General features: G+C 38.7%; 1 protein-coding gene across 16 annotated transcripts in view; it reads right to left on the bottom strand.

Annotated features, from left to right (window-relative positions):
• The window catches only part of LOC100680429 (protein unc-79 homolog), a 2400004-nt gene that overhangs the window by 2361083 nt on the left and 16026 nt on the right, over nucleotides 1–22895 (bottom strand). For all 16 annotated transcript variants that reach the window (XR_004345182.1, XR_004345183.1, XR_004345184.1 and 13 more), the window contains exon 2: nucleotides 18773–18892. Coding sequence is in view for 11 of the 16 variants with exons in the window: in XM_031923946.2 (XP_031779806.1) it covers nucleotides 18773–18892 (120 nt within the window). In the remaining 5 variants the exon portion in view is untranslated. The remainder of the gene's footprint in view (nucleotides 1–18772; nucleotides 18893–22895) is intronic.

Raw genomic sequence — 22895 nt, 5'->3', positions numbered from 1 at the left:
CGTGTACTGGATGATAGAATATTCTTCTGGTACTTTTTTCGGTATACTAAGTGCGTTGTATCATAGACCGTGTCTCGCCATCCGGAAGGTGATTTTGACACCTGGACATCGTCTACTGGAAGTGAAACTGTTCTTCTGGTACTGTTGTGGTATACTAAGTGTGTTGTCTCATAGACCATGGTTCGCCATCCGGAAGGTGACTTTGACAACTGGACATCGTCTACTGGAAGTGAAAATATTCTTCTGATACTTTTCTCGGTATACTAAGTGCGTTGTATCATAGACCGTGTCTCGCCATCCGGAAGGTGATTTTGACACCTGGACATCGTATACTGGATGATATAATATTCTTCTGGTACTTTTTTTCGGTATACTATGTGCGTTGTATCATAGACCATGTCTCGCTATCCGGAAGGTGATTTTGACACCTGGACATCGTCTACTGGAAGTGAAAATGTTCTTCTGGTACTGTTGTGGTATACTTAGTGCGTTGTATCATAGACCGTGTCTCGCCATCCGGAAGGTGATTTTGACACCTGGACATCGTGTACTGGATGATATAATATTCTTCTGGTACTTTTTTCGGTATACTAAGTGCGTTGTATCATAGACCGTGTCTCGCCATCCGGAAGGTGATTTTGACACCTGGACATCGTCCATTGGAAGTGAAAATGTTCTTCTGGTACTTTTGTGTTATACTATGTGCGTTTTTATCATAGACCATGTCTCGCTATCCGGAGGGTGATTTTGACACCTGGACATCGTCTACTGGATGATAGAATATTCTTCTGGTATTTTTTTCGGTATACTAAGTGCGTTGTATCATAGACCGTGTCTCGCCATCCGGAAGGTGATTTTGACACCAGGACATCGTCTACTGGAAGTGAAAATGTTCTTCTGGTACTGTTGTGGTATACTAAGTGCGTTGTCTTATAGACCATGCTTCGCCATCCGGAAGGTGACTTTGACAACTGGACATCGTCTACTGGAATGGAAAATATTCGTCAGGTACTTTCGTGGTATACTTAGTGCGTTGTCTCATAGACCATGCTTCGCCATCCGGAAGGTGACTTTGACAACTGGACATCGTCTACAGGAAGTGAAAATATTCTTCTGATACTTTTTTTCGGTATACTAAGTGCGTTGTATCATAGACCGTGTCTCGCCATCCGGAAGGTGATTTTGACACCTGGACATCGTATACTGGATGATATAATATTCTTCTGGTACTTTTTTTCGGTATACTATGTGCGTTGTATCATAGACCATGTCTCGCTATCCGGAAGTTGATTTTGACACCTGGACATCGTCTACTGGAAGTGAAAATGTTCTTCTGGTACTGTTGTGGTATACTTAGTGCGTTGTATCATAGACCGTGTCTCGCCATCCGAATGGTGATTTTGACACCTGGACATCGTCCACTGGAAGTGAAACTGTTCTTCTGGTACTTTTGTGTTATACTATGTGCGTTGTATCATAGACCATGTCTCGCCATCCGGAAGGTGATTTCACACCTGGACATCGTGTACTGGATGATAGAATATTCTTCTGGTACTTTTTTCGGTATACTAAGTGCGTTGTATCATAGACCGTGTCTCGCCATCCGGAAGGTGACTTTGACAACTGGACATCGTCTACTGGAATGGAAAATATTCGTCTGGTACTTTCGTGGTATACTTAGTGCGTTGTCTCATAGACCATGCTTCGCCATCCGGAAGGTGACTTTGACACCTGGACATCGTATACTGGATGATATAATATTCTTCTGGTACTTTTTTTCGGTATACTATGTGCGTTGTCTCATAGACCATGCTTCGCCATCCGGAAGGTGACTTTGACAACTGGACATCGTCTACTGGAAGTGAAAATATTCTTCTGATACTTTTTTTCAGTATACTAAGTGCGTTGTATCATAGACCGTGTCTCGCCATCCGATAGGTGATTTTGACACCTGGACATCGTCTACTGGAAGTGAAAATATTCTGCTGGTAATTTTGTGGTATACTTAGTGCGTTGTATCATAGACCGTGTCTCGCCATCCGAATGGTGATTTTAACACCTGGACATCGGCCACTGGAAGTGAAACTGTTCTTCTGGTACTTTTGTGTTATACTATGTGCGTTGTATAATAGACCATGTCTCGCCATCCGGAAGGTGATTTCACACCTGGACATCGTGTACTGGATGATAGAATATTCTTCTGGTACTTTTTTCGGTATACTAAGTGCGTTGTATCATAGACCGTGTCTCGCCATCCGGAAGGTGATTTTGACACCTGGACATCGTCCACTGGAAGTGAAAATGTTCTTCTGGTACTTTTGTGTAATACTATGTGCGTTTTTATCATAGACCATGTCTCGCCATCCGGAAGGTGTCCTGACTCCTGGACATCGTCTCCTGGAGGTGAAAATTTTTTTTTTGTTATATTTGTTGTATATTTAGTGCGTTGTATCGTAGACCATTTCTCGCCATCCGGAAGGTGTTTGACACCTGGGCATCGTCCACTGGAAGTGAAAATGTTCTTCTGGTACTTTTGTGTTATACTATGTGCGTTGTATCATAGACCATGTCTCGCCATCCGGAAGGTGATTTTGACACCTGGGCATCGTCCACTGGAAGTGAAACTGTTCTTCTGGTACTTTTGTGTTATACTATGTGCGTTGTATCATAGACCGTGTCTCGCCATCCGGAAGGTGATTTTGACACCTGGACATTGTCCACTGGAAGTGAAAATGTTCTTCTGGTACTTTTGTGTTATACTATGTGCGTTGTATCATAGACCATGTCTCGCCATCCGGAAGGTGATTTCACACCTGGACATCGTGTACTGGATGATAGAATATTCTTCTGGTACTTTTTTCGGTATACTAAGTGCGTTGTATCATAGACCGTGTCTCGCCATCCGGAAGGTGATTTTGACACCTGGACATCGTCCACTGGAAGTGAAAATGTTCTTCTGGTACTTTTGTGTTATACTATGTGCGTTGTATCATAGACCATGTCTTGCTATCCGGAAGGTGACTTTGACAACTGGACATCGTCTACTGGAAGTGAAAATATTCTTCTGATACTTTTTTTCAGTATACTAAGTGCGTTGTATCATAGACCGAGTCTCGCCATCCGAAAGGTGATGTTGACACCTGGACATCATCTACTGGCAGTGAAAATATTCTGCTGGTAATTTTGTGGTATACTTAGTGCGTTGTATCATAGACCGTGTCTCGCCATCCGGAAGGTGATTTTGACACCTGGACATTGTCCACTGGAAGTGAAAATGTTCTTCTGGTACTTTTGTGTTATACTATGTGCGTTGTATCATAGACCATGTCTCGCCATCCGGAAGGTGATTTCACACCTGGACATGGTGTACTGGATGATAGAATATTCTTCTGGTACTTTTTTCGGTATACTAAGTGCGTTGTATCATAGACCGTGTCTCGCCATCCGGAAGGTGATTTTGACACCTGGACATCGTCCACTGGAAGTGAAAATGTTCTTCTGGTACTTTTGTGTTATACTATGTGCGTTGTATCATAGACCATGTCTTGCTATCCGGAAGGTGACTTTGACAACTGGACATCGTCTACTGGAAGTGAAAATATTCTTCTGATACTTTTTTTCAGTATACTAAGTGCGTTGTATCATAGACCGAGTCTCGCCATCCGAAAGGTGATGTTGACACCTGGACATCATCTACTGGAAGTGAAAATATTCTGCTGGTAATTTTGTGGTATACTTAGTGCGTTGTATCATAGACCGTGTCTCGCCATCCGAATGGTGATTTTGACACCTGGACATCGTCCACTGGAAGTAAAACTGTTCTTCTGGTACTTTTGTGTTATACTATGTGCGTTGTATCATAAACCGTGTCTCGCCATCCGAATGGTGATTTTGACACCTGGACATCGTCCACTGGAAGTGAAAATGTTCTTCTGGTACTTTTGTGTTATACTATGTGCGTTTTTATCATAGACCATGTCTCGCTATCCGGAGGGTGATTTTGACACCTAGACATCGTGTACTGGAAGTGAAAATGTTCTTCTGGTACTGTTGTGGTATACTAAGTGCGTTGTCTCATAGTCATTGTCTCGCCATCCGGAAGGTGTCCTGACTCCTGGACATGGTCTCCTGGAGGTGAAAATTTTTTTTTTGTTATATTTGTTGTATATTTAGTGCGTTGTATCGTAGACCATTTCTCGCCATCCGGAAGGTGTTTGACACCTGGACATCGTCCACTGGAAGTGAAAATGTTCTTCTGGTACTTTTGTGTTATACTATGTGCGTTGTATCATAGACCATGTCTCGCTATCCGGAAGGTGATTTTGACACCTGGACATCGTCTACTGGAAGTGAAAATATTCTGCTGGTAATTTTGTGGTATACTTAGTGCGTTGTATCATAGACCTGACGTCGCAGAAGGAGTTTTCGCTGACCTGTTGAGAGAATATCAAGATCTAGCTTCTCCAGGCAGCACTACCATCTCATTGCCAGATCTCTCTCCGCTCTCCATCACATAGTGACGAACGGACCTCTAGCTGCAGCACGGCCACATCGTACCGCATCACAGGCGACTACCGTCAGCTCAACAGTCGCACCGTTCCAGACAGATACCCGCTTCCGGTTATAGAGGATCTTCTGCTGGAGCTTCAAGGCGACATCTTTTCAGTTATAGATTTATAGAAGGCATTTTATCAAGTTTCTATCGCACCTGAAGACGCTCATAAGACGGCAATTATTACTCCATTCGGCATTTTCGAATTCACCAGATCTTCGATGGGACTTCGTAACGCTGCTCAATCTCTACAACGCGCAATGGATCACCTTCTGCGCGACCTGCCTTTCGCACGGGCGTACCTGGATGACATAGTCGTGGTTTCCTGGGGCAGAGAACAACACCTCGAGCACCTCAAGTCTCTTTTCGCCACGCTACGCAAGGCGCACATCAAGATTAACCAAGATAAGTGCACGCTGGCCAAGAAGGAGGTGACTTATCTCGGGTATCGTATTTCGAAGGATGGCTGTAGTCCACCACCGGTCAAGGTCGAGGCAATCCAGGCTTTTCCGCAGCCGGCTGATACATCACAACTCCGCCGGTTTCTGGGGCTGGTAAACTACTACAGGCGATGCATTCCTGGAGCTGCACGCCTCCTTGCACCCCTCAACGATCTGCTCAAGCTTTTGCCGCAGCGCAAGAAACCATCGCCTCTCAACTGGACTAAGGAAGCACAAGATGCATACAAAAGGACTAAGCAGGCGCTCGCTGACACCCTCACAACAACGTTTCTGCGCCAAGACGCTCGTTTACGGCTCTACACCGATGCCTCCGACGTCGCCATCGGTGCAGCCCTGGAGCAGCACGACCATGACGACATCTGGAGACCGCTGGGTTTCTTTTCCAGAAAGCTCTCGGACACCGAGAGGCGATACAGCACCTATAATAGGGAGCTTCTCGCCGCATTCGCCTCACGTTTCACGCTATTTACGGACCACAAGCCGCTATCTCTCGCATCACAGCAGCCCCCGGAGAAAGCATCGCCTCGTCAGTCAAGACAGTTGGACTTCTTATTCTAGTTCCAGATGATCTTGGCATACGTCAAAGGCTTCGACAACGCCGCCGCGGATGCCTTTTCTCGCGTGGAAGCAATCAATATGCCATCATGCCTGGACCTCAACATGCTCGCCCAGCAGTAAGCAAGCGACTCCGACCTGCCGCACTTGCTCTCCTCAGGAGACAGCAAACTTCAGCCTCTCAACATCGAGGGCTCCTCCCTGTACTGCGCAGTGGACGGAAACGTTATCCGGCCTTACATCCCCAAGGAGATGAGGAAAACTGTCTTCAGGGCAATCTACGGCCTCTCGCATCCAGGCGTCCCCTCGACCACCCGTACAATGACCCAGAAATACTTCTGGCCACACACGCGGAAGGAGATCACGCTCTGGGCGCGCGCTTGCGAGCCATGCCAGCAAGCCAAGGTCCATCGGCACAACCGAGCAGCTCTAGGAGACTTTACGGCCCCGGACGAGCGTTTCGACCACCTGCACCTGGACCTTATCAAGTTACCGTCGTGCTCGGGTCTACAGTACTGCCTCACCATTGTTGACAGGTTCTCCAGGTGGCCTCACGCCATCCCTCTCCAAGATCAGCAGGCAGACACAGTCGCGCGAGCTTTCTTCGAGCACTGGATAAGCTCGTTCGGGATGCCGCTGACTATCACAACGGACCAATCACAGGACCTCGCCAAGATCATCGGCGCCTACCGGGTGCACACAACACCCTACCACCCGCAGGCCAATGGGCTGGTGGAAAGGATGCATCACACTCTCAAGGCCGCCCTCATGTGCTGCGCTCCAACACCTTGGCCGCAGGCCCTCCCAGTCGTGCTGCTGGGCTTCAGAACGACGTACAAAGAAGACCTGCAGGCATCTCCGGCCGAGATGCTCTTCGGCACCACGCTTCGAGTGCCAGGAGACTTCTTTGTTTCAGCTAGCCATCCAGACGTCAACGCACCGGCCTTCGCCGCCGAGTTTCGAACCCTGTTCGGCAGGCTGCGGGCAGCCCCAGGGTCCAGACATCTGCCGCCTCGCGCGCCCTTCTTCCACGGCGACTTGCCCACCTGCACGCACGTTTTCAGGAGGGTCGACACAGTTCGCTCAACTCTGCAGCCGCCCTATACGGGGCCGTACAGGGTGTTCCGTCGCATCGATGAGCAGCAGTACGTGGTCGAGATCAACGGCGAGGCCAAGACCCTGTCAACCAGCTCCCTCAAGCCGGCGTACCTGGAGGTAGTCGGCCAGCAGCCCAGTAATGCCCCACTCCCTGCGAGGGCTCCATCAGCATCGGCTCCTCCACTTGCCACGACATCGGCGCAGGCAACTCCACCAGCCGCGCCATCGGCGCAGGCTTGTCCTACAGCAACGCCCAAGGCAGGGCTACCCTCACAGGTTTCTCCAGCAGCTTCCGAAGCAGGGCCATCCATGCAGGCGCACCCAGCGCCCACGTCATCCGCCCAGTCGCAACCAGCTGCGCCGCTACCTGCCCCAGCGTCTCCAACATCTCCGCCGCCGTCTTTCCCCGCCAGTCCACCCGTCAAGAGGCCCAGGAAGACGGTTTCGTTCCGGATGCAGGAGACGTCCGGCACTGGCGGGGGAGTAGCTCACGTCAACGCCACAATTCCGTCCGGCCGACGCCACGCCGTGGCGAGCGGGGAGCGCGCCCCCGGTCGGTATTCTGGGTTCGGACGCCGAGTAGAGCACACGCTTCATATTCTCTCTGTGATACTAATTAATAAAGTCTTCGAAGCATTAGTTGTAATAACCGGAGTGTTTTATTGCGGCGTCTATCTTGTGTACCGTCCTTTAGCAATAGCGCGTGAAATAAGGAAAAAGAGACTTCCCGTATTCCAAATACTTAGTGCGTTGTATCATAGACCATGTCTCGCCAACCGGGACGTGATTTTGACACCTGGACATCGTCTACTAGAAGTAAAAATTTTTTTTTGGTACATTTCTCCTATATTAAATGCGTTATATCATAGACTATGCCTAGCCATCCGGAAGGTGATTTTGACACCTGGACATCGTCTACTGGAAGTGAAAATATTCTTCTGGTACTTTTGTTGTATACTAAGTGTGTTGTATCATAGACCATGTCTCGCCATCCGGAAGATGATTTTGACACTTGGACATCGTCTATTGGAAGTAAAAACTTATTTGTGATGTCGTCTGTTTGTGTGTGTGTGTGTGGGCGCGCAAGCTTGTGCGTGTTTGTGTGTGTGTGTGTGTGTGTGGATGTAGACCGAGAAAAAGAAATTAGATTCTAATTCGAGATTATTAATAATACACTCTGCGTTTAACAGGGTTGTCATTCTTTCGATATAAAAATGAGTGAATAAATATAATTACCTAAATTTTTATTAAACTAAATATAACTGTTAATCTATTAAAATATGATTAGAGTTAAATATGAATTTAATAGTTGTAATAATCAAATATAATAAATCATATAAAAAATATGCAATAGTTCAAAGTTAAGAGTAGCAAATAATTAAAATAAATAAGTAATAAGATTCTAGAATATACGAAACATGTATAAAATGTTGTAACGGTTTAACTTTCCCCAAGAGACTGGATAGTCAGTCGGTTCCAGGATCTGGATAGGGGAAAGGGGCAAGAAAAGAGTCTGTTTTTATATTTTTAGTAATAACAAAATGTATTTCTTAAGTAAAGAATAGCAATTTGGAATCAGTTTTTAAATCCCGTCTGAAACAGAAATCAATTATGCGTCTTGTTAAAAATATTTCGCCTTTACAAATAGAATTGTTTAAACTAACACGGTTGACAATTTACAAGAATATCTACGCGATTTCGTTACAAGAATGATTCGGTGTTCGCGGCTACGGTGTTTTGGTACGGTGGCGGTATGACGGATAGGTGGCGGATTTTGAGGTTATGAATTCATTCGGTACGGTGGAGTCGCGTGCGCACGGCTTCACAAATCTTCGTCGCTTGTCTCTTTCCTCTCTTTATCCTGTGTGCGCACAGAGATAAAGCGAGTCGTGAGATGTCGGCGTGAAGCTGGCTTTGTTGGTTAGGAATTTACCTTTGTTTCACCAGGACGTGAGCGCAGGACCAGGTGAATCGCCGGTGTTGTAATTGTTACTCTCTCGCCCTGTGGGCTCACAGTGGCAGAGGATGTCCCTCGGGTGTTCCGGGTTGCCTCGTGTGCTCATGACGGCAATTCGGAGATTCGGGTTTCGGTTCGTCTACCAAATCGTCACGTGGGCTCACAAGACGATTTCGTCGGCGCAGATGTATTTCTCGCTATTCCCTGTAGTAACGTGTACGCAAGATACATACTACCTGGAGTGGAGCTCGAGTAGAACTGCCCATCGTGCCGAGCGATCCGTCTTATAAAGGCGCGCGGCGCGGATATGTGTAGGTGCGTTTACGGCGTACCGCGTACGCCGCTCGCGCCACCAGGCGCGTCGTCGCTGAGTCGCTCGCCGGCTGCCGCGCTCCGCACTCGTGCGGGCTCGCCTTGCGAATGTTGCGCGCGCGCGCTCATTCCGCGTCGTGTGTGATGATCCAGTGTGGTTGTTGTTCTGCCACTTCTGCCCAAGGGCTCGTCACCACGAAGCCCTTTATTTTTTTTGGCTTTTGAGAGTCTTTTGGATGTCGCTGCTGGTATGGCTGGCGAAACGAAGCTCGATTGCTGACTCTGCTGTTATTGCTTCGGCCCATGTTCTAGACAATACTCCGCGGCTTCTGGGCTTAGGGTGGAAATTCGGGCTCCGGTGTCGATGATGGCAAGAAATTCTTGACCGTATACCGATATCTCTACCGACATCGGTGTTGCTCTCACGAGGGCGCTTCTCACTAGCCGGTTGTCCATCCTTCTTGGCGCTGGTTTGACGACTGACTGTAGTTTCTCGTCGGCGCATTTATAGCTCCTACTCTGCGTCGGTGAAGGGCTTGAGGTCTTTCACGTGTATATGTTTCACGTAGCGCCCTCTGTCGTCCTGCAGATCAAATATAACAGGCGTCACCTGTCTCTTGACCGTAAGTGGCTTTGAGTATTTTGGAGCTAGCTTGGCATTTCGTGCGTCGGCCTTACTCGACAAAGTTACCAATTTCCTGACTACTTTGTCGCCGATATTCGGTTTCCATTCCCGTCGCCGGAGGTTATAATGCTTTTGCTGTTTTTCGAATTGACGAGCCATTTGCGCCTTCGCTAATTCAATGACATCCTTTATGTGCTGAATTCTACTGGATAGTGGTGTAGTATGCTGCGATCCCACTTTCTGGTGAAGGCTACCTGGCGTTCTAAACTCTCTTCCTGTGTTTAAATATGCCGGAGTGTAGCCGGTGGCTGTGCTGCTAGCGGTATTGTAGGCGAACTCTAGTTCACGCAAATTTTCATCCCATTTCTTCTGATGTTTGCCTACATATTGGGCGATCATTGTTTTTACCACCCTGTTGTCCCGTTCTACCGGGTTGCATTGCGGACTATACGGCGGAGTTTTCCGGTGATTGACCCCGTTTTCTTTCAGGAATTCTTCAAATTCTCTGCTGACAAATTGCCGACCATTGGCAATTAATGCAGCTGCGCACGTACCTGGCTCCATCTTGTAGCATACCTGGCCAGTAGTATCTCCGGGCCAGTCGCTGTAGTGTTTTGGACACTCCCAAATGCCCTGCGGTTAGATCGTCATGGCATTCTCTTAAAATTTTGGTTCGTTTTCCGGTGGGTATGCAGATTTTCCAGTCTTCGGACGCTTCTGTGTCGTTAAAATCCAACGTGTGTAGGATATGGCGGTGCAATGCTCCATTCTTGATGCAGTACTATAAGTTTTTGGATCCTGCCGGACAGCAGTCAATTTTTTTATGTACCACGTGCAGTTCGTTTCAATATCGATGTTGCATACAGCTACTGGTTGTCTGGATAGAGCATCTGCGACGGTGTTATTCTTACCTCTTCGGTATTTAACCTCGTAATCCCACTGTGCTAATTCCATCGCCCATCGTGCTAATCTACCGGACGGCTTGTCAATCTTCTCGAGCCATTTAAGAGACTGGTGGTCTGTCAGGATGACAAAATGATAGCCCTCGAGATACTCTCGGAACTTCCAAATTCCCCATTTTATGGTGAGACATTCTTTTTCTGTTGCTGAGTAGTTCCGTTCGGCCTGGTTTAACGATCGGCTGGCATAGGCGATCACTCGTTCTTTTCCCTCCTCTTCTTGAGTTAGGACTGCCCCCAATCCTTCGTTGCTGGTATCGGTTTGTAACACAAATGTCTTGGCGAAATCTGGGCATGCTAGGACTAGGGCTTGCACTAGGTCTTCTTTGAGCCTTTCAAATGCTTCTTGTTGGTCGGGACCCCACTCCCATTTCACTTGCTTCTTTAATAGCCTGTTAAGGGGGGTCGTGCGGACTCGCCTTGCGAATGTTGCGCGCGCGCGCTCGCTGCGCATGCCGTGCTTATTGCGGCCGCCTTCACACGTATTTACATGTGCGAGACTCGTGTCTCGTCACAATGTTAATACTATAATACATAATAATCTTAATGTTAGAATATTTAAATAATTAGATAGCATATCGAAAGAAGCCCGCATTAATATTATTGACAATATATGCGTATATTAAGGAAGGAAATCATAACTTTTGTACACTTACTCATTTAATATTGTTTGAATAGTTTATATAAATAATTTATGGTCAATACAATTATTATAAAAAAATAAATGTTAAAGATAATATAATTTAGTGGTTTATTTTGAAGTTTTTATATACATATTTTGTACCATAAATTTGTATATATAATAAAGTGAGCACTACTAAATTTGAGATGTAGAAGCGGCTCTTATATTAAATTAAAATGTAGTTTTGTACTGTAAATTTAATAACATTTGAATAACTTTATTATTTAATTTATTGAATATATAAATTATAATGCACAAGCGCTACCAATGGCAATGAAATTGATTAATTCTATTTTTTTTCTTAGATATTTCCCTGGTAAAAATAACTTATTAAAACCGATTCGAAAGATAATGGGTTTAATTGGATTTCTTAATCGGAAATTATCGAATTAAAACCTATTTAATCTGATTATAAGTTTTAGTCGGTCTTAATCGGATTTAAACAGTATTTGTTGAAAAATACAACTGATTGAATCCGATTAAAACCGACTAAAAGTTATAATCAGATTAAATAGATTTTAATCGATTTACTTGGTTTTAATTGAATAACTTCCGATTAAGAAATCCAATTACAACCTATTACCTTTTGAATCGGATTTAATAAGTTATTTTTACCAGGGTTACTATATAAAATTTTTATAATAAAATAATTATATTTTGTTATTTAAATAATTTGTTAAATACATAAATAATAATGTACAAGCGCTACCAATGGCAATAAAATTGGTTGCTGATATTTTATTTGTTTGATGTTTACAATATGATACTTTTATAATTAAATAATTATATTTTGCTATTTAATTAATTTATCATAGAAAAATGATAATATACGAGTGTTACCACTGGCAATGAAATTGGTTGCTGCTATTTATTTTTCTTTGATGCTTATTACGTAAAATTTTTACAATCAAATACTCATATTTTGTTATTTAAATAATTCGTTAAATATATAAATAATAATGTACAAACGCTACCAACAATAATGAAATTGGTTGCTGATATTTTATTTGTTTGATGCTTACAATATGAAACTTTTATAATTAAATAATTATTTTTTGCTATTTAATTAATTTATTATATACAAATGATAATATACCAGCGATACCAATGACAATGAAAGTGGTCGCTGCTATTTTTATTTCTTAGATGCTTATTATTAAATTGTTGGAGAGAACAGACTTATACATAAATATATTAAAAATTGTAATGTATATAAAAATTAAATTAATGTTCAGGCTTAACATATATAAATAAATGAAATATTAATTATCGAGAATATTAGAAGATATGTAAAATTAAATTAGTTAAAAATTGTCTAATTCAAAAATTTCACGATAAACAACATTTTTAATATAAATTTTTAGATTATCATTGAAACGTTTATTTAAATAATCAATTTTATCATCTTGGTTTTCTGTTATTACTGAATCTTCTTCTAATAATATTTTTAAATTATTTTTTTGACATACTCTAGATAAAGCAACATATAATTGACCATGACTAAAAACTGAAGACGGTAAATATAATCCTACATTGTCAAATGATTGCCCTTGAGATTTATTTATAGTCATTGCGAATCCTAATCTAAATGGAAATAGTCTTCGTACCATGGTAACTGGAACTTCTTCAATCGAAGGACTTAAATCAATTCGGGGTATTAAAATAATTTTACCTTTAGAGGTAACAGTAATAATTTCAGCTTTAACAACATAAGATCGTAATTCTTGTATCATTAATCTAGTTCCATTGCATAAACCACCATCTAAATTTAAATTTCTTAATAAAATTACAATCGCACCAACTTAATTTTAATTTAAACAAATTTTTTTTTAATTGTTAAAAAATAAAAATATTGGAGCTCACAGCCAGAGTTTTCGTGTTATCATCCTGATGGTAACACCAGTATTGACCCTCATTATTTGAAATTTATAAATTTTACTTATTTTAAACAACTTATAATAAATATATTAAAGGTTACAAATTTTGAATGATTATCACCTGATTATCACCTGATTATCATCAACATTATATCTCACATAAACGCATATTTATAACTATCAGCTTTATTAAAAATACTGAGCCGAAATCACCTGATAATCAGCTGACGTTTTGGCATGATTATCAGCTGGTTATCAGCTGATTATCAGCTGATTATCAGCTGATTATCAGTTGATTGTCATCTGATTTTTTTCAGTAGGACCAGTCCAAGCTACAGATATAACTGAAATTTGATGATAATTAAGATATGAAATTAATATATTGTGTAAATAACTTTTTTCTGATCCTCCAGGACCATCCACAAAAATTAATTTTTCATTTTTTTCATTAGTATGTATTGCTTTTATAACTTCGTTAATATCACGTTGTTTCTTATTAAGTGAGTGAATAATGTTCGAATCATATGAAGGTACTAATAGTGTAGTTTCGCAATCATTAGAGTAATTGAAAATTTGAATAGTTTCGTCAATTAAAGGTAAATCATAATCACGTAATGTCATTCCATGTGAAATTAAAATACTATTAATTTTCATTAAACAAATTTGTTCTGCAATTTCATCATTTAATTTAGGATCATAAAAATAAGTTTTATATTTATTGTATAGTTCTTTAGCATTGCAAGGATTATGAAATATTAAAATAAAAGAATATAATTGAATTAATGCAATGGGGAATTGATAATTTATAGCTTTCTGTAAACATTTATCCCATTCATTATCCGCTGATATTAAATGTAAAGTTAATGCTGCTTCATAAAATGAAGAATATACGATACCTTCTATAGTTCGTATATTCTCAAATGATGTGGCACCTTTTACGTGTAATGACAACATAAGTAAGTAAAATAATTCACGTTTTTTAGGATAAACAAAATACATACGACTCAATATGGGTTTATATCTTCGTTTTCGTGGAGTCCAGATTTTTAATTTTTTATCAAATACGTAATGATTAGGAATTTCAATATATAATAAATCTCGTGCTAAAGGATTAATTTTATTTATTAAATTCTAATAATCTATACGTTGCTTCGGGCGGACATACGTACCGCGTAGCTAAATATTGTTCTATTTCATCGTAATTTAAAACATTAGTGATCTCGTTTGAATTATTAGATGTAATATCAGACTCATTATTTAAATTATTCTCTTTTCTAAAACCTACTAAAGCGGAATCGGGTCCTTTATATAAATATTTAAACAAATATTTAATTGATTTTACAATACTACATATCTCGACATTAATATGACAATTAAATTCAATATATAAGGATTATATGCGACTCCAAATTGATTATTAGCAGTACTATTCGATCCGTATTTTATTATTCGTCCATCATTACGTCGACGATATATTGGGTATCTATTTTCTACATTGTAATTAGTAGATGAAGCAAACGGTTTAGGAAACTTTTCAGTACATATAAATTTTGATTTATCCATACATGGTGAATTTTTATTCTGAATTGCACATGGTTCATGTATCATATGTTGTTTAACAAGACCATACAGGATATAGGATAATTACTTTCATCTGGTATTTCAGCGCTAATAATATTGTCAATTTGATCAGAACTATGAAATTTATCTTTAAAATCTAAATATAGTAGTGCATGCATATGAGGTAATCCTCGCTTTTGAAATTGAATTACATAGATGTAACCAATAATTTTACAAAAATTTTTTTTTTTTGTAATTCATTCCAGAATGCAGCTACTTTAAGATGAAAAACTCGAACTACTAAATCAGGTCTATCTAATGTATTTTCATTCTCATTTAAATTTTCTACAATTTCAATTCATTTAGGATTACAAGTCATAGTAAGAAATAAATCAGGTTTTCCAAATGTTTGGACAACTGCCATTGCGTCTATATAATTTTGTTGCAAAGAACGCGGACTTCCTATAAATTTTGATGGTAAAATAACCATTTTGCCAATATTCACATTAATTGATTGAGCTTTATTTGTTACATAATCCATTAATCCACGATACATTTCAGTTCTTAATTTCGCTTGCTGATTTCTAATATAAAATAATCTTGTTCCTTCAACTTTACACCATGAATCAACTATAAATTGATGAGTTAATTTTCCTAAATTTAAACAAGGATTAAATTCATTTCGTAAACTTAAAAGAAAGGAATAATATTGCAACGCTGTAACTTGGGTTTTATTTTTAATTTCACTTTGATAATTACGTTGCCATCCTCCTTGTCCGAAAGGAAAAATTAAAGGATATGTCATAGGATCAACATGTTTACTTATAATTGGAATTCTCTCAGGTTTTTAATTTTTAGAATATATACAAAAATTACGATCAAATGGAGGTTCTCCTTCCTCACCTACAAAAACTACTGCAACTTTATTACATGATGGAAGTTCGAAGGTTTTATTATTAGAATAATTTTGTCGTGTAATAAACATTTTAACTTCTCTAGGTAAGCCATTGGCATTTTGAGCACGTTTTTATTCTTCTTCCTCAAGTTCATGCATCATTTTGTATGCTTCAGCATAAGGATTTATTTTACGTAAGATACTGTCAATTTCATTTAATAGTTTTATGTTGCATTTTATATCAGTTGAAGACCGAATTTCATTAGCTATTTCATTGTCTATTATATATAATTGTCCAAATTTTCTATTTTCATTTGTTCTGGATTTAACGAATAAGCATTATGATAAGTTTGACCACAAATGTGAAAAACTTGAGGGCCATTTATCTTTATCTCAAATGCTGTAGTTTAAATTCTTATAAATGTGTGCAAGGTTAGGTTGCCATTCTTAAAACGTTGTCCATAATTTTTTGACATATTGTGCCCACTTCCCGTCGACTGTTAACAGAGACACGTGGCTACGATATGCCACATAATTTTGTTACAGAACATAAAATTTGAACACAACTTATTTTCTCATTTATCTAAAACAAAACATCTGGCAACCGTGACAGGACTTGGGTTTTTGTGTTCACAGTTGGGCCTTTGGTGACTAGTAAAAGTTTATATTATATTTATATTATATTAAAAAACTTGAAGCAGTTGAAAAGAAAGAGATCAAGTTTAAGAGCAGCGTTCACAAAAGCACTGAGCTCGCTAAATCTCTTGCTGGACGATGTAACTTCAGGGACCGCGGAGTTGACTGTTGCCTATAGCCTAGTAGCAGATAAACATAGTGAACTCAAAAGTATCGCGGCCAAACTCACAGATTAATGAGGTGACAGCAGAAGCCACTATTGAGATAGAATTTGATGATAATGATGTGTACAAGAGTAAATTTCTATCGGCAAAGATCAAGTTTGATAGCTGAATCGACGCCAGGAACAGCAGAACGCACAGTGTGTCTTCAAATCTTAACGGAACGTACGAAATTGGTTAAAATTCTGGAGTTTGTTCAAAAAGATTCACAAGAGCACTACTATGGACAATAAAGACAAGTTCCAGTATTTAATACAGGCCATGATACCAGGCTCGCAAGCGGCGGAGTTGGTAAAGAGTCTTCCGCCGACTGGTGATAATTATGGAAAAGTAATTAAAAGCTTTATAAAACGTTCCGGCTGAAATGATGTAAAAATAGAGGTGTACGTGCGCGAACTCTTACAACTCGTACTGAAAAATGCGATGTCTTCCAAGGAAATGAGCTCGCAAGCTTATACGACTAAATTGAGTCGTATTTACGATCATTAGAAATGCTCGGCGTCACAACAGACAATTGCACGTGCCTGGAAAAGTTAATTAAATTTTAAGAGTCCAAAGTTCAGAACGAGTTACGAATTTCTATGACAGTGCAGGGCTTCGTGCTGAAAAAAAGAAAGTGAGAAAGAACGCACTAAAAGAACGAAAGGACAGCTAGCTGGGAATGAAGTCGTGAGTGCGTGGAATTTACTAGCGTCAAAAGGTGAAGAGAACGTGTGGATATTCTGTGAGAAAGGCAATCATGACAGTGCAAAGTGCTATAAGGAAAAGATATGACAAGGATAATTGTCTGAACTTCCGGCATAACTACAGAATGTGCTACGTTAGTATAAAATGTTCAAAGTGTAACCATCGGCGCGTAGATATTATGTGTTTTGCAAATGTAAAACGCACAATGTCTCAAAATGAAAAGCCTGTAAATACGATGAGCGTCGTAAATATTCAAGAGGAATGTAGTTTGGCGTCATTAAACGAGATACCGTCCACGTTTATGCAAACGCTCAAAGTCAAAATTTGCAACGACACGACGGAAATCATTCTGCGCGCAGTGATAGACACTGGCTTACAAAATTCTTATGTACTAAGAGGTGAATTAAACTATAAGCCGCTAGAACAGCAAAATATGGTGCATTTGTTTTTTGGAGGAAATAAGTCTAGGGTTGCGACGTGAATATTGCGATAACGCAGAAAAATGCAATTAGGATAATGTTCTGAAGCTTAGTCGGAAAGAGCAAGATGTACAGCCTTAGTGAGTATCGGGAATAACAGCGAAAAAATAGACTATAGTTGGGTTTAATGTTTTTCCGAATATTCGAAATTAGTACGAGTTTAAGGTCGGGTTAAAAGATTTTTGGGTAATTGTAAAATTAAAAAGAAGGCCCAAAATTATGGTTATTTAACGTCAAACGAATTTCGTAACGCGGAGACTTTATTGTTAAAAATAATTCAAGAGAAGCATTTTAAAGAATTAGACGATAAACTTATCGAATTTTGTTTACCCTTTAGGGACGAGCAGGGACTTATTCGTACAATAACAGAACTTTTATATCGTGAAGACACGTTCAATTTTAGATATCCAATTATATTGCCTAGCAAAGATAGGATTGCCGAGTCAATTATTCGAGAAAAACATAGAGAGCTCAATCATGCAGGAGTCGCGGGCACTCTCAATGCTCTGTACGAGAAATTTTGTATAATAGAGGGCCGAAAAGTAATAAGAGAGGTTATAAATAAGTGTGTTCAATGTCGCAGATATGATGTGAAGAATAGCATCGCACAAGCAGCTCCTTTGCCGCTTAATTGCGTAAGAGATGCAGCGATTTTGGAGATAGTAGGTATTTTGCGGGACCAATAAATTAAAAAAAAAAAAAATTAAAAGCTTGGATTTGGTATATAGGGCTGTTAGTTGTTTTTGAGTAAGATCGACGATCGACTGGAATAAATGAAACGCTTGGTGTCTAATATAGTATAAAAGTTCTATTCTGCGCAAGAAGCCTTGCATTGCTCTTGTTATGTTGAATCAAGAATGTCTTCAATTGTTCAGATAAATAAAAAAAAATTATTTTTGACGCGATTGTTTTCAACAAGGCAGACGACTTGACAACTTAAGATTTATATTGAACCACCTTTTTTTAAGCAGTTTGCAAAGTTTAATCAATTTTGTGAGAAAATGATTTCGTTATATTCGTTATATAAAACTGTTTTATAACTTTATTCATATACAAAAAAACTTTCTTATAATATTAAAAATTTAAAATAATCATTGTATTCAATTGTTTGTATTTTGATCAGATACTGACTCACAAACTTTTTATTTCAATTATTTGATGAGTAACTATAAATTACATAGCGCTACAATACATTTATAATACTTATGGTACGTACATAACAAAGTTTGTATGAAATATTTCAAAGTATTTGTCATATCGACTCCAGATGGTATAGGTTGACTTCCATGTAAAAGCCGTTGATAATACTCATGAAGTGATGCTAATTTTAGAGTGTCTGTAATATAAAAAGTTGAGCTTTAATATGCATGCATAAAAAACTGCACATTTAAAATTAATTAGTTTATACTTATTAAAGAGATAACAATAATTTTTAAAATGGTTATGAATATTAATAAATAATGATTAAATCGTTAGTATTAACTTACTACTTCAGTTACTAGAAAAATTTAGATTAAAAAAAAGAGTGTTTAGTAGTGATAAGGTGCAGTAAAACTTTATATAATAAACTTTCCTTGCTATAATGCAAAATTGACTTTCTATTGTTTTAAATTTATGTAAATGTGTGTGTATATATATAAAGATATTAAAACGGTTGTGAAGCGTATATTGCTTAGCCCAACTTCCACAGCTGTACGATTTTCGACGAGAGTCTCGTGGCCATTCAACTTTCTCGTACAAAGGTCTTTATCCGTAAGCCAGTTTACATTGGATTGGCAGCAAGTACTAGATTTATCAAAAACGCTTGTTTACCGCTTTCACTATGAATACATGCAAAAACGAGTGGGAGATAGGGCTAAACTCCTCTACACAGATACAGATAGTCTCATCTACGAAGTTAGTACACTGAAAAAAAAACAGTCGTTTCTGCTGTAAAGTCCGGTAGTTTAAACCGTTCTGCCACTGTAACGACTGCTCAGTAAGAACAACGGTGTGCCACTGGTAGTTTTGGCCAGTTGCGACTCGTAAAATTGGTCGCTTACGCGGGACACCAGCAAAAACGACCGAACTGATTCTTAAAAACTGCTGAACTCTACGGTAATTTTGGCGAGTCTCCGTACAATGACGGATTACTGGTACGAGTTCAGTTAAAATGGCTGTTTTTTTTTTCAGTGTAATGTGGATATGTATGCTTTGATGAAAACTGATCTTCATGAGTTCGACACTTCTGATTATCCAGCTGATAATCAGTTTAATATCCCTCTTGTCAACAAGAAGAAAGTGGGACTCATGAAGGAAGAGTGCAACAGTAACATCATGACAGAGTTTGTTGGCCTCCGTAGCAAGATGTACTCAGTCAAAGTACAAGATCAAACACCTATTTAATAAAGGGTGTGCGATCATCAGTTGTCAAATAAACTATTGAGTTTGAAGATTATATCCATTGCCTTCGAGAGAAGACCTGTATTAGTCGTGAGCAAAAAGATATTCGCAGCCATCTTCATGTCATTCGGACTGAGGAGTACTGCCTTGAGTCCACATGACGATAAGCGGTACCTGACCTTTGATCAGACAGACACGCTACCGTGGGGTCATTGCATGATAGATCAATATCAGCTTATTGAGGCGTCTAAGAACCCAGATAACAGCACGTGCCGGCACAACGTGCTCTTGACGTGCCGCACGTCGTGCTGTCACTGTGCCGTCCAGTTGCTGTCTCGACATGCGTCCTAGGGCGTCTGTACGCGACGGCACAGAGACTGCACAGCGACAGCACGCGTGCCGCGTGCTCAGAATGTTGCATTATTAATAATTATGGACTTTAATTAGTAAAGAGCATACATTTATTACTTTTTTTATTCTCTCCAAACTGAATTACATTTAAACATTATTTTATTACATAATTCTAATTATTAGCGATGATTATTAGGTGCAATTGTGCATCAAATTGTAAGAAGAGTTGTGGCTCAGAGGCTAGAGCTTCGGACTTCTGATCCAAAGATCGTGAGTTCCAGCCCTACACCCGGCAGATTTTTTTTTCTTACATAAAATTTTTTTTATACTATATAACAAAATTTATTAATTATTTATGATGTAGATGCTTAGTTATGCGTTCTAACTAATTTTTATTTAGCGTTATTTTTATATGCGATAAAATCGCTCCCCGCCGGTAGCGTTTTCTGCTGGCACAGAGACGGCACGTCGTGCTGTCTCGCCGTGCCGTCACGTGCCGTCTCTGTGCTGCGGCAGCTGGACGTCACGTGCTGTCGTGGATGCCGCCATCTCGTGCCGTCACGGGGACGTCTCTGTGCCGACACGTTGTTATCTGGGAAGGTTGTGGCGAATGAAGAAGAACCCAAGGTAAAATAAAACCAAGAGTAGAGCCTAGCTTGACTCAAGCAAGTATTTCATAACACTGTTAATTATTGTTATAATAATTTTTTGCATCATTGTTTAGTTAATGTAAATACTTTTCTTTTGCAAAAAATAAAGATTTGTTTTGAAATAACTATTGTATGAAATATTACTTTTAGCATAAATTATGTAACTATATTTCTTCTTAAAATAATAATAAAGAGTTTATTAAAAAATGTATTATGCGCCGATTATCGCAAAATAAGAATTTTGAAGTTGAAAATATTTTTCCCCTAAATAGATTATTTATATGAGGTATTAGTTTATAAGAATCCCTGCTAAAAATATGCGATCAAATTCGATTAAAATCTATTAAAATTTAATGGAATTTAATCGTTTTAAATCCATTCAATCGACCAGCCAAATTTGGTCGATTAAATTCTTATCTATTCAAATCGTTTTTAATTACAATCGGTTTTAATACTAGAATAAGTAAATTAAATTTAATATATTTATATCGATGTTTATGTAGTAATTATTTTAGTGCCGTTGAATTGTAATTTTTTCACTAAATCGTCTATCGATCTTAATACTAGTTTTACGAATAGCTTTGAATATATTTTAATCGACTTCAATAACCAAAACAATTACTATTCTTGTTATATCATTTAAATGTTATTTTGTCAATCTATTTTAATCGATTTGAAAATCACTATTTATTACTAAATAGTTTATCGATCCTAATACTAGTTTTATGAATAGCTCTGAATATAGTTTAATAGACTTTAATAACCAAAACGAATACTATTCTTGCAATGGCATTTAATTGTTATTTTATCAGTTTATATGAATCTGTTCGAATGGTACTTTATTACGAATAATAAAAATAATAATCATTTTTCTAATATAATTTGTTCGTGATTTTATCAATAAATTTGAATTGATTCATAAGGTAATTCGTTCATATAATATTTAATCGATCTCAATACTTTTTTACGGTTAGATTCAATTATACTTCAATCAATTAAAATAATCAAAAGAAAAAAAAGAATCACTGATAAAAATACTAGTCTCAATCGCAATCAAAATATCATAATGAAGATATTTTTATCAACTTTTATGCGATGATTATTTCAATGCAGTTCAATTGGGATTCATTCAATAAATATAAATCAACTTATTAGTCGATATTAAATCAGTTTAAATTTACAACTAATTTTGATAACATTTTAAGTGACCTTAATGATCAAATTTTTGTAATATCCCTTGTGAAAAAAACTTTATATTTCGATTAGAATCGATTAAATTCATTGCAAAACTAGTCAATTTTAATCGACCCTATGTTTCTTAATATAACCGCTTGGTGTCGCTCCAAATGTTCATAGTCGCAAGTGACAAGATTTTCTTCTCCGTTACTATATAAGAAAGGTCAAATGCAGTAGAAGACAGAATAGATTTATTAACTACAATCGATTTGAATTGAAACTTTATTAAAATCGATTGATTTTATTAAACGACACATGATTAAACAAAAATCATGTCAATTCAAATCGATTAACACCACGATATACACACCAGTACAAACGATTGCATAGTTAAATACAGTACGATTGAATAATATCAAATGTTATTCTAGATATAAAAAATCATTAAAACCGTTTTTCTACAGTGAACAAAGATACATTGGTTCCGATTTAAATAAGCATTGAATCGATTAAGTGAATACCCTAATACTTATGTATTCTAATCCGGTTTAATCGATATTATTTTATCGTTTAAATCGATTTTAATGCTATCAATATATTACACAAGCAGCAGCCTGAATGTAATCACTTTCAAATGTAAAACGCAGCATTAAGATATAGACTCGGAATCGATTCATTTTTTGTCCATCGTTTTTAATCGCATATTTTTAGCAGGGAAGTTTTATATGTCTGAGTTTGTAAGATACATACATCTTATATGAGAAAAGTGGTATGTTAACA

The sequence above is a fragment of the Nasonia vitripennis genome (assembly GCF_009193385.2).
Source record: "Nasonia vitripennis strain AsymCx chromosome 2 unlocalized genomic scaffold, Nvit_psr_1.1 chr2_random0002, whole genome shotgun sequence".
Lineage (NCBI taxonomy): Eukaryota > Metazoa > Arthropoda > Insecta > Hymenoptera > Pteromalidae > Nasonia > Nasonia vitripennis.
This window is presented reverse-complemented; position numbering and strand designations above follow the sequence as displayed.